Source organism: Sphaeramia orbicularis, chromosome 14, assembly GCF_902148855.1.
Source record: "Sphaeramia orbicularis chromosome 14, fSphaOr1.1, whole genome shotgun sequence".
In the NCBI taxonomy this organism is placed as follows: Eukaryota; Metazoa; Chordata; class Actinopteri; order Kurtiformes; family Apogonidae; genus Sphaeramia; species Sphaeramia orbicularis.
The window spans coordinates 29409719-29421791 of record NC_043970.1 but is presented as its reverse complement, the minus strand read 5'-3'; the positions used below and the strand labels follow the sequence as shown (position 1 = coordinate 29421791).

General features: G+C 36.8%; 1 protein-coding gene across 1 annotated transcript in view; it reads left to right on the top strand.

Moving 5' to 3' along the window:
- Positions 1 to 2016: 2016 nt before the first annotated feature.
- Positions 2017 to 12073, top strand: part of cfap54 (cilia and flagella associated 54) — a 31866-nt gene continuing 21809 nt past the window's right edge. The window contains exons 1-22 of the mRNA XM_030153483.1: positions 2017 to 2162; positions 2882 to 2987; positions 4485 to 4622; positions 4847 to 5012; positions 5664 to 5722; positions 6197 to 6340; positions 6708 to 6821; positions 7273 to 7368; positions 7704 to 7896; positions 8068 to 8166; positions 8254 to 8366; positions 8538 to 8646; positions 8890 to 8981; positions 9147 to 9284; positions 9432 to 9579; positions 9747 to 9802; positions 9888 to 10016; positions 10220 to 10460; positions 10674 to 10807; positions 11021 to 11224; positions 11315 to 11407; positions 11519 to 11707. Coding sequence (XP_030009343.1) covers positions 2017 to 2162; positions 2882 to 2987; positions 4485 to 4622; positions 4847 to 5012; positions 5664 to 5722; positions 6197 to 6340; positions 6708 to 6821; positions 7273 to 7368; positions 7704 to 7896; positions 8068 to 8166; positions 8254 to 8366; positions 8538 to 8646; positions 8890 to 8981; positions 9147 to 9284; positions 9432 to 9579; positions 9747 to 9802; positions 9888 to 10016; positions 10220 to 10460; positions 10674 to 10807; positions 11021 to 11224; positions 11315 to 11407; positions 11519 to 11707 — 2907 coding nt within the window. The remainder of the gene's footprint in view (positions 2163 to 2881; positions 2988 to 4484; positions 4623 to 4846; positions 5013 to 5663; positions 5723 to 6196; positions 6341 to 6707; positions 6822 to 7272; positions 7369 to 7703; positions 7897 to 8067; positions 8167 to 8253; positions 8367 to 8537; positions 8647 to 8889; positions 8982 to 9146; positions 9285 to 9431; positions 9580 to 9746; positions 9803 to 9887; positions 10017 to 10219; positions 10461 to 10673; positions 10808 to 11020; positions 11225 to 11314; positions 11408 to 11518; positions 11708 to 12073) is intronic.

The window sequence follows — 12073 nt, the reverse complement described above, 5'->3', positions numbered from 1 at the left end:
ATGTCAACTGTTTATCCCTTCATTGCCCTCATTGTTTCATCTGTCTGACTGTGACTGGCTGTCTCTCTCTTCTTTTCTCTGTCCGTCTCTCTTTTGCACTTTCTTTGCTCAGTCATGAGGTGATACTGGCTAGGAATACTGCTGATGCCCCCATGCTCATACCCCAGGAAATGTCCCAGCCTGGATGTGTGGTGTGTGTATGTGACAGTGTGTGTGTCTGTTTGAGGAACAGCTGCCAGAGCATTAGCTTACCATACTGTGAGTGCCAGAAGCTTTAGATTTGTGTGCACAGTGGATGTGTGGTTGAATGGGAACTGATGAGTTTGTATGGGACAGAATTAGGCGACACTCTAATCGTGTATCATTTTGCTGTGAGCTCAGACAAAAAATATGAAGTTCCCCTCCAGTTGTGTAAGCCTGCACCTTTCAGATTTATGTCTTTTCATTTCCTCTGCATCATGTTACAATAATTTCAGACATTAAATGTGTGTCAAGAAGCTAGGTCATTACATAAAAAACATGATACTTTCATGTCTTCATCACTTAGTATGACCAGAGAGTAGAACAACATAAAAATATCTACCATTAGATGTTTATTAGGAAAAAACACTTTGCAAAAGAAATTGTGTGGAAAAATAAGTTTGATTATAAGCAGAAAAGCCATGGTGTAATGGTAATAAAGTTACAGTTGTCACACCACAGGTACAAGTAATTTCGGATGAGACAAAAGTCGTTTGATAAGTTGTCAGATGGCATATACTATAATTTTAGGATCAATAATTCTGAGCCACAAACTAATGCATTAGCGTCAATGTAGTAAGAATAGCTGGGAGCCTCTAAAAAATATTGTAGTCCCCCTAATCTCTTGAAGTTATCAATATTCATCATCTTAATATGTGTATAATATCCAGCTGTGGCCTAGAATGCTGAAGTCATTTTGTGACCAAAGGGAGAGTTGTAGTGTGTGATGAATGCATGCATGCATGATCTAGTGATGGGTTAAATGCAGAAGATCAATTTTGGTGTGGTGCATGTGCATGTCTGTGTGTGAACCCTTCTGACAAATAAAGATTCTTAATAATTTAAATTTTTAAACTGCATTGTCCCAGATTCCACAAAGATGAATGGCAGTACTGTAAACAAGAGCATCCAGATTCTATAAAGAATAACAGATTCTAAGCCAAAAAAAAAAAAAGGAGACAAAAGACTCCGATATCAGCAATTTCACCCTTGAAAACACTGAGAATGCATTCTAATGAAACAGCTTCCTTGCTGCTAATTAACCTGAGCTTTGGTGATGTGCTTCACTGTAAATCTAAGTATCAGTTCTCTGACATCTTAAAATGTTCTCCTAATATATACAACAAGAAGTCCACTGGCATAGCAAAGTGGATTTATTTGCCTTGATGACAAAGGTTAGTGACATGTTTGGTCCATATAATTATTTATAATTTATGATGTTGATTTGGTGATGTAAAGGAAAAAAAAAAAAGACAATCCTGCTTGTGTGTTCAGTTACACAGTAGACTACACTTGCCCTACAAAACAATCATTTAGGAAATTTTAGAAGGTACCAGGTGGCATCATTATTTGCTGGACTATGGGTAGGATGTTGAAGATCATCACAGACATAATCTGACTGTTGCTGATATTGACATTTTTCACAAAACAGTTGTTTATTCATTCAACTGTGCCACTTTCCCCATAGGACTACATTCAGATAGATCAGACTCAGGTTATCTCTACAAAGACCACAATATGCCTTTGAATATGTTCTAAGTTACATAGTAAGTGAAATGTAAAATATCCTGCTTGGACATCATAAGTGAAATTCAACTTTCTTCAACTATCAGGTGGAGTTATTGTTGTGAGTTAGCTTAGCCAGTTTACTTCCTGCTTCCTGGGCGTCGTTACCATGGTGACACACCTTCTCCAGACGCTTTGACCATTTTGGTGTTGGACAGAGACATAAGACATTTTATAGTTTGGTTAAAAAACGACGCTAAGGCCAGAGATATGGACTGGCCGGCGTCATATTACGGACCCCTTGACAAAAGAAACCCGGTTATTTCAGCATTTAAACGAGATATTAATTCGTTTTCTGCTGTGATGAGAAGAGCCGCTTCTTCATCCACGGAAGATAACAGCCTCTGTGCTAAAGGGTAGGACACTGGACCACAATGAGCTGAAGTTAGCTACAATTATCCACTTTTATATTAACTTTTTACATTTAAAATGTATCTTCACTTACTAGAGAAGCCACTTGTCAAATAAGTAGCCTAGCTAAATTAACACCTAGTATATTAGCAAGGAAACGAAAAAAACAGCTGTTACAAAAGTCTGTTTTTCATTTATTTCCTTTTATTCAGCTGTTCCAGTGAGTCTGCATCTGTGTTTTTCTTGTATGACATTTACTATACGTTTTAAGATCAATAAGTATGAGCCACAAAATAAGCATTAGCAACAATATAGGGGGAATAGCTGGGAGCTTTTGGAAAACATTATGGTACCCCTGATTTCTTGAATATAACAATATTTATCAGTTTCATGTGTTTATAATATCCAACCCTGCATGTTCTTCCAGATTCCTTCATGACTGGGTGTACTCTAAGGGGGGATCTCTTTCCACCTGTACTGACAGAAAAGTAGCTGATGTTAATTGACTATATGGGTTTTTCAAGATTGATTCAATCAGAAAAAGCTTTTCCTTGGCTCTCTGAACTGATGGTTAACACACACTAAGGCTAACTTAATAAACACACATTTTTATTACAGCACTGAGTGCCTCATTAATGACCTTTTCTGAATCCTTATAGTCAGGCTGTTCATTGAAATGTGCTTACTGATACTGTTTTGTTTTTTATTTTTACAAATTTTGAAGGACTAAAACACTGGTTGAGATATGGAGAAAGTACAAACATCGAATACCTACCAACTTGTACCAAGAGTATGTGTTACAGATCGCAGATTTTCTCTTTGGAATAAAGGTAATGAATAGTAGCTGATATTTTATTCAAAATGTGTTGTTAATTTCTCATCAAATCCCTTTCATGAAATTAATTGCTCACTCTATCTTTTTAATCAGTAAACATACTACTCTGTTACCCATAAAGATAGAATATTTTTGTTTTCAGACATCTTCCTCTCTTCATTCATATTTGCACACATCAGTAATCGCTTTCGACCTGGTGTAATGATTACATATTGAGTCCTAGTTTCACTTTATCTATCAAGAATATATCACATTGTTACAATCATTTTATGAGAAGAAATATATATATATATATATATATATATTTCAATTTTAAAGGACACAGTGTGTAATGAGGATGCAAAACTTTTTCAGTGTTAACTGCTGTATACTTTGACCTTACAACCAATGCTAATGGTCCAGGTTTGTGATTAATGTTGATGGATGTTTGAGGGCATGTTTTAGATATTCTGGTGGGTGCTTCCTCGTAATTACAGGGTGGGGAAGCAAAATTTACAATATTTTGAGGCAGGGATTGAAAGACAGTGTATGACCAGTTAGTTTATTGAAAGTCATGAGAATTTGTTTGCCACAAGAAAATTTACATAATAGAAAATGTTTTTATTCTCTGTGTCCTCCTTCTTTCTCAATAACTGCCTTCACACGCTTCCTGAAACTTGCGCAAGTGTTTCTCACATATTCGGGTGACAACTTCTCCCATTCTTCTTTAATAGTATCTTTAAGAAAGTCGACATTGCTGTGTGATGTTCTATTGGTAGCATGTTCTAAAATGCCCCAAATAGCATAATCCAGAGGGTTTAGATCTGGGCTAGAAGGCGGCCATAAACATGATTCCCAAAAATTGCTCAAGTTGGATTTGTTGCTGTTGTCAACAAGTGTTTTGGTGTTCTTGTGTAAGATTTTAACTTCAAATCATATTTTACTGCATTTCTAACGGTCTTGTTGTCTACCTCAAGTTCAATTGCCATTTTTCTCATGGATTTGGTTGGATCCTTTAGGATTTTGGATTTGAGAGCTTTAATAAAAGCTTTGGTATGTTTTTTGTTGCTTCCTAGACGTTCTCGTAATAGTTTTGCTCATAGTCATTCTCTTCTTTACATTATAAACAGTCTTTATGGACACTCCAACTATTTTTGAAATCTCCTTTGGTGTGACGAGTGCATTCAGCAAATCACACACTCTTTGACGTTTGCTTTCCTGATTACTCATATGGGCAAAAGTTTCTGAAAAGGTATGGATAATAGTGTTAGGTATGATTATGACATCAATATATGTTTGGTTCCAAAACAACTGATGTAGTGCCTGCTGAGAAAAAACAACTAAATGTTCATTGTAAATTTTGCTTCCCCACCCTGTACACAATTTGGTTTTTACTTCTACAGAACCACATTTAATAAAGTACTAAGCTGGGCTGACTGAAAGTATTGTCACAGTACACATTCATAGTTTCCAACTGTAATGTCTTCTTATTTCTTTCTCATGTATACTGCAGTTGTATGATATGGCTCTGTGGCAGGGTTATGGCCTCCACTTGCAGCAATATACCCCAGTAAACATAACTGAAATCAAGGATGTAGATCACTTGATGGCCTGCTTCTTCCCTGAGGGTCTTGACAAAGACCAAGACACTGTTGGCATGAAGGTGAGTTTGTGTGAATTGCGTCTTTATGTGTAATATGTATATGGCTGTCATGCTCTGACTAAAATGAAGGCTTAATATGATTAATTGCTGTATTTCACTGATACTTTATATTATAATTTTATATTACATTATATAATTTTACATTTTTATATGGAGGTCATTATATTGTGAGATGTCAGTACCTGAGGCCTTCTATGTGTTTTTGTGTACAGGTTCGTGCACTACAAGGCTGCATCTTGTGTATATTTGAGCAGGAGAAAAGGCACAGTGTCCTTAGACAGAAGGGACTCTGTAAACTGCTGTGTGTGCTTAACTTCATCAGGATCATGATGCAAGCTTTTCAGCAACATGAACACCTCTGCTGGCACATATATAATGGTATTTCACTATATTATATCTCATTTCTGTTGGATTTTTCCAATTTAAAGAGGATGAAAATTACAAGACTACAAAATAGCAAATTATGGCACTGATTGATGCATTGTAGAAGTCTGGAATTGACTGTCTCACTTCATTAGAAACTTGATAACTGTTGAACTAAATGTCTGAGTAACATAATAAATTGCTTAGTCTGAATCACCGAACATCAAACTAACAGTAAAAATGTAGGTGGGAGCAATTTTCAGATGTTGAACTGTTATCTTCTCTCAGAGGCATTATTCCCAGTATTCCCAATTTAGAAGCCTAATGTTAGCTTGTAGCCACTATCAGCAGTGTCTCCTTGCTTCGTATTGATTCTGACCATTCATGAGTTTCAGACTGAAACATGGACCATAGTGTGACTTTGACCCTGTGCTACTGAGCACTGAGACAGAATTCATGTCCAGTAGATTAACTCTATGAAAACAGGCAAGATTCCATTCAGTCAGCGTAATAATGGCCTACTGACCTGTACAACAGTGCCTTTTGCTTAAAAATTGCATTGGAATTTATACCTTTTAGTAAACCATTGACAAAAATTGGAAAATTATGGATTGGATTTAATATATTAAATAATCATCTACTTCATTTCTTTGTCATTTTTTGCAGGTTCGTTGCTCATCTACAATATCTGCCGCTACCTGATGACAATGAACCAAAGTGCACAGGTGCTGACACTTTGTGCATGCTCACAGAAAAGCTAAAATAAATTTTTCAAGATACATGTAATCTATTCCGCCTTGTAACTGTTTCTTTCAATATTTACAAAGTCTGTTTTTTTGATGGTTGACATACTTTATTACTAGAGGGACAGGTAAACTATGATGAGAGTGATTACATATGACACGTGTTGTGAGTTAGACTAGACAACAAGCTGGAGACATTTCACACCTACAGTGACCCAAGCATTTAGACATTTGTACAATCATGTCCAATGACTTGTATTACTTGTGATGAAACAGTACGAGGCCATTTTGAGTTCTATAAAGAGTAGAATCCAGTATAAGACAACTGGACTTCTTGTCAGTCAACCAAAAAGAAGTCCAGTTGCACTCTATTTTAGGATTACCAAGTGCTAGATAATTCAAAATGTTTTCAGGTTGTTTGTTGGTATTTTTTGTCTTGTATATCATTCTGTACAGGCACTGGAATACCTCTTGTGGGCGTGCATCAGTTTGGAGTTTTCCATCCCTTTGATGACAACTAAATATGTGCCATGGATCGTCACACTCTACTGTGCTGTCTGCCAATGTTACTATGACAACCATGCTGCAGTCCAGGCAGAGGTGACAGACTTCTTGAATCATCCAAATTCATACACATACTGTAAATGCAGCCTGTGTGCTGTTCACAGGCTTTTAGGATGGAATCCTAAATACTAGTGTTCACTACTTTTAGATGTACTGCATCTTTTCTGTTGGCCAGACAGGTTTGTTATTAAGTTTGATGTAATGTAAGTTTGATATTAAGCTACTTTAGCATGGATGATCACCTTTAGATGTAGAAACAACAACAACATAAATGTGTTTATTTATTTACTTACTCCCTTGTTTATTTATTTATTTGTTTGTTTGTTAAAAGTTATATGTTATTATTACTAACTCAGATTTTAAAACAACTCTCTTTCTCCTTCTCTGTGTTTGTGTGTTACAGAAATTTGCCAGGAGAGCCCTTGGAAAAATCAATGAACTAGCAAAGCTGGAAGAGCAGAGTGGACTTTCTACCACCAGAGAGAACCAAATGGCTTACAAAGAAGCCTCTATCAAGGCAAGAGACTTCTGACATACTTAGTCGTGCTTCTGTTACTCTGGCCACATAAAGTACGGGCTATTAATGCTGTACATGTGAGTGGTAAGGATTGACACTGTCGGCCTTGGAACAATATTTGAAGGATTCAACAAAACTTATCAGCTGAGCCAACATCACTGAATAAGCACAAGAAGCCACATTATTTTTGAAATTCCATGTTTTTTAATGACTGAATTTTTCATAGACACAACACCTTTAGGCTACAGACCCAATTGTATTAACTAGCTACTATGTGTGTACATGAATCTAGAAAAATACAACTGCTTCTTGAAATCAAGCATGAATTCTCTTAGATATTTGTAATTATATTGACGTTGTTTTTGCTGCATGCTTATTTGGCTGACATGCTCTGTTTTGGGCTATGAAAGTAGAAGTGATGTCCTTTTTTTTTTTTTTTTCTTCTATATAGCTGGCTGCAATGATCTTCAAGAGGGCTGTGTTTGAAGGAAGGAAGAGACCCAAAACCATAGTTAAAATGAAAAGCAGCCTGAAGGACATACCAAATGTAATTATCTACTCTACTCTATTCTCTAATAGGATTTAATATAGATACCTCCTTCTTTTCACTCTATTACTAATTGCTTTTGACGAAATGACTTAATATTATAATAGATTCCTATTAATTTTGGAAATGATAAACTCTGATTAAGTTTGACATACGTAGTAATTGGGACTCTTTTCTAGCTTTTTTCTCCCATTGCAGTCCTAGACATTTCTCATTTAATTATCTATTTAAATTCACTGCAGCTGGCTTTTTGCTTATGTTTAAAGTGATCTGCAGCGTTTTCATTCTTCTTTCAGCATCATTTAAACTTCTATGCTTGCCTGTTTATGCTGTAGGCGCCATGGCCATCAAACACAACAGAGCGCATACTAATGAGCCTGTTTGACAGCAGTGCAGCACAGTTTTTAGGCATTTTGGAAGCACTTTGGGACAGCACCAGACGTCCACTGCAGACAGTTGTGTCAGATGAAGCAGAGCAGCAGGAAGTGGTCCTGGAGCTCCTCTCTGCTGGCATTAGTATATTATCTGGTTAGTAAAATAAACACAAATACACATTATACAAAAGATTTAAATTAGTGTATCACCTGACAAATCATGCTTATTTGTTTGAATTTAGCTTCAGTGTACTGTGATTGTAGATGTATTTTCATGGTTCATATCTGAACACGTTTTATGACTTGTGTGTTGTCTTGTGTTTAGGAGTTGAACGCGGTGGCGAACAAAAGAAGGATCAGTTGCCATGTGGATCTTTGAGTGCACTGACACCATCATCCACACTAATTAATTTAGCCATTATGGGTTAGTCACAAGTTTTAAGGTGTTTGTTATGTACGACAGGTTGGAAGCCATTTTATCTTACATGAGTGCAATGCATTTTGTTTCCAGGAGAAAATAAAGTATCCCATATGTCTGCAGTGAGGTTCATTAAGCTGTTGTTTCACTACAAGCAGTCAGATGCCTTCACTGAACTTTCACATGAGATGCTGCAAGCTTTGTCTGTGAGTCACACACAAACAATATATGTTGTACTTATCTAGATGTAATTGAAAATATAAACAAAGAATGCTGTCAGTTTTTATCATGTCACGTATGTATAATTGTTGTTTCATACATATTATACTGCATGTGTGAATGTTAACTACAAATATCTCTGTATTTGTCTGTGTCAGGGTATGGAAGGCCAGTCATTTCGGAAAGCAGAGTTGGAGCTTGCATTACTTTACCGTTTTAACAGTCTGCCATCTTCCCAGAAAGGTAGAGAGGAGAGATTTTCAGTGGTAGTGAACTTGACATATATATTGACTCCCATCAAATAGAAAAACTGGCGCTATCTAGTTATGTTCAAATGTATCTTTACCTGATTAATGCCTAACAAGTATTAACTTACAAACTTTGGCAGTGTTTTTTTATTGTTTATAAAATGGTTACTCATAAATGTATTATTTAAAGGGTGCTGTATATATGGATCAGTATTGAGCATAGATTTTTATTGTACATTGTGACTATGTAGATGCCTCTTTCCAACAGAAAAACAAAAGGCTATGTCCTGTATAAGTGATGAGCTCATTGGACTGGCTGACACTCTGCACAAGTCTGTTTGTGGCAATGCTCCTGTAAGTTTCCATTTTTGTGTGCCTTAGTTTGATTTTACTGGAGCTTAAATTAAAAGTAAAGAATACAATTTAGAAAAGGATTTACAATGTGTGTGTACGTGTGTGTGTGTGTGTATGCCGCGTGTGTGTGTGTGTGTGTGTGTGTGTGTGTTTGTGTTTGTTCAGGAGCTGCAGCCAGACAAAGATCTTGTTCTCGATGTTGTGCTGTTTTTGTGGGATAAGGTGAAGCTACTGATGGATAAGGCTCAGCAGCAATACCCAGAGTCTAGAAACGTCCTTGAGAAGACAGATAATAACCAAAAGGTTTGTTTAAAGTAAGGTATAGATTGTGTTTAGAGTGAATTGGTTAAAAAAATGGTATTTTGACAGATGGCCACATACCCTCACAGGTTCATGGAATATATTCTGTCTTTTATGTGTTTGATGTATTATATTTGTCCATGTTTACAGTGGATTGAATGTCTATCTATGCTGTGTGAGGTGGCCTTTGCTATAGACCTTGCAGCTGTTGATTGTATATTGACAGCAGAGATGACGCATAGACTGGCCATACTGCTTGAGAGTTGTGCTAAACAAAATAACCAAGAACACTTTCCAGGTGAGAAATTAGACTTAGAACTCTAGCAGGTGTACTTGTCTGAAGGACATCTTAAATTGTACTGTGTTTTCCATTTTGTCATGTTTTTTTAGCACTGTGTAATATTCGTATAGAGAATTTACCATAGCTGTGATAATATAATTATTGTAACTTCATCTTGTGTGTAGGACGCAATGAGACATATCATGAGGGTGTGAAACTACAATCATTGTCAGTTCTTGAGGTAAATAAATGGATGGACACTATTCCATTAAGGAACTGTTGGGCAACTACATGTGCAATATGTGTGTGGTCTTGTGTTCTTGCAGGGTTCAAGTACACAGTTGCTTCAGAAAGTGTGTGAGGTGGTGGAGGCGGGTCTTCGAGCTCTGTCAAAGGGAATTTTAACACTAATTCCCCAGGATGGTTCAGCAGTCACTGACTCTGCCTTCATGCAGGTAGGCAGTCAACTTTTCCAACCCAAATGTAGAGGAGTTTGGTCAAAGCTTAGTGTTGCATACTTACTTTATGCATCCAAATTTTCTATTGAATGATGATCTCAACACTACACTGAAATGTAGACAAAAGTGAAGAAAATAGTGTAGAAAACATAAGAAATGCATAAAGTGGTACTCACCTGTTTTTGTCTTCCTGTTGATAGAAATTTTGTCCTTCCCCATCATCATCACCCTCCTTGTTTTCACCTACGCCAACAGAAGAGGAAAAGGAGGAAAATGAAATGAGTTCAAAAGAAAAAGAACAGGAAACTGAAGCTAAATTGGATATTAAACACTCCAGACACACTCAGGAAACATGTGTGTTCTTACTGGCCTTAGATCTTCACCTAGAGCTGGACATTATTCACCACAGGGCTTCACTGAAGTTGTTGCAGCTAAATGCAGGTCAGACACATTTTAACACTATACACTCGAGTCTGAAGCATTTCAGTTTACTCATTTAATCACATGTTTGTGAGAATTATTCTGCATACATTGAAGAAACAGAGATGACAGTAATGTAAATTCTAAGCCCAGACGTGCATATTGATGGCAAAGTTTATCTGGACAGTAATTAAGGTTAAATGTGTGTAACTAACTGGTTGTGTTTGTGGTTAGTTTCAGAGTCTGAACTGTTTGACCGGATCAAGAAGAACAAGGTGTCCAAAGCTCTTTTTTTGATGCAAAAAGCTTTTCTTCTATACAACAACATGGAACCAAACATCACCAGCAAAATAAAGAGTCTACTAGAGGTTACATGTCACTCACTCTTGAAAATGCACTCACAAATATACATGTAATGTAATTTATACTCCTTATATACATGTGCATCTAAGATATTTGAGACAAGTCAGAGAATATTATTATTAGTTTCATTAGTGAAATGACTCAGATGGAGCCAGATGTTAGTTTTTAGTGAATGGCACAGGTTTTTTCAGCCATTATGTCCATGTGTTTTTTACCAGGAGGCCTGTAGTCTGATAGAGAAAGCACAACTGGAGGAGAAAAAGCTGTACATGTCCACCATCTCTACAAACAGGGCTACTACAGAAAATGACAACAGAGGGTTGAATGGAGAAAAAGAAAAGCCTCCACCTCCTCCCCTCTTACTCTCCCGCTCTGACCACTCTTTAACATTTGTACCTGCACCTCACTACATGGAAGGACAAGTAAGACTTGATTTTTGAAGCTATTTAGCAAAATTTACAGTAGGATTTAAAAGTTTTTCTTATTTTTGTGCTACTTTTGCCTCTTTTCAGGTCTACTGGTACCAGCTTTGTGGCCGAGCAGCTCAGGGCCATAACCAGAAAGTCAGACTTGGAGACTGCAGCTTGCCAGGAACAGGGAATTTGGTATAATTTGACTCCTTCAGAACAGAGCAGCAAGTGTTGTTGGGCATATTCGTCTCATCATCTGTGATCTAGCTTGCGTCATATGTATGGTGTCTAAATTGCTGTGTGCAGGTACCTGCAGTTTGTGACAAATGTGTGCTGAAGGTGGAGGGACTGGAACCCAACCAGAAATATGTTTTTGCTGTTGCGGCTTACGACAGCCAAGGCAAACTACTGGGCAACAGCATAGGAGAGACAACATTCCCACTGCTGGCATCCCTGCCACTGCCACTACTCACCACCTGGGCTCACTTGGCACAGGTTAACACTAACTAGGACCAAAGTTTTTTGTTCATTTGCCAGGCTTATGTACTTTAAATTAGTGATTTAATGAGGAAAAATAGATATATTCTTCCTCTTCTCATATTAATGTGTTTTATTCAGCAAGCTGAAAGTAAAGTAAATTTCAAAGAGGTTAAATCTTTCAATAATTTGGTATGTCAGTAAGACTAAATAATAAACAACTGAAATGATGAAAATAGCTGATTTGTAGGAATAATACTGCAACAAGATACACTTTTATAGAACTATTAGTATTTTTAGTTTATAATCCATATGACCAGATTTTATTGAATTAATAAAGGGGTACTTGATTTTATCTGAATGTGCACTGCAGATATACCAGAT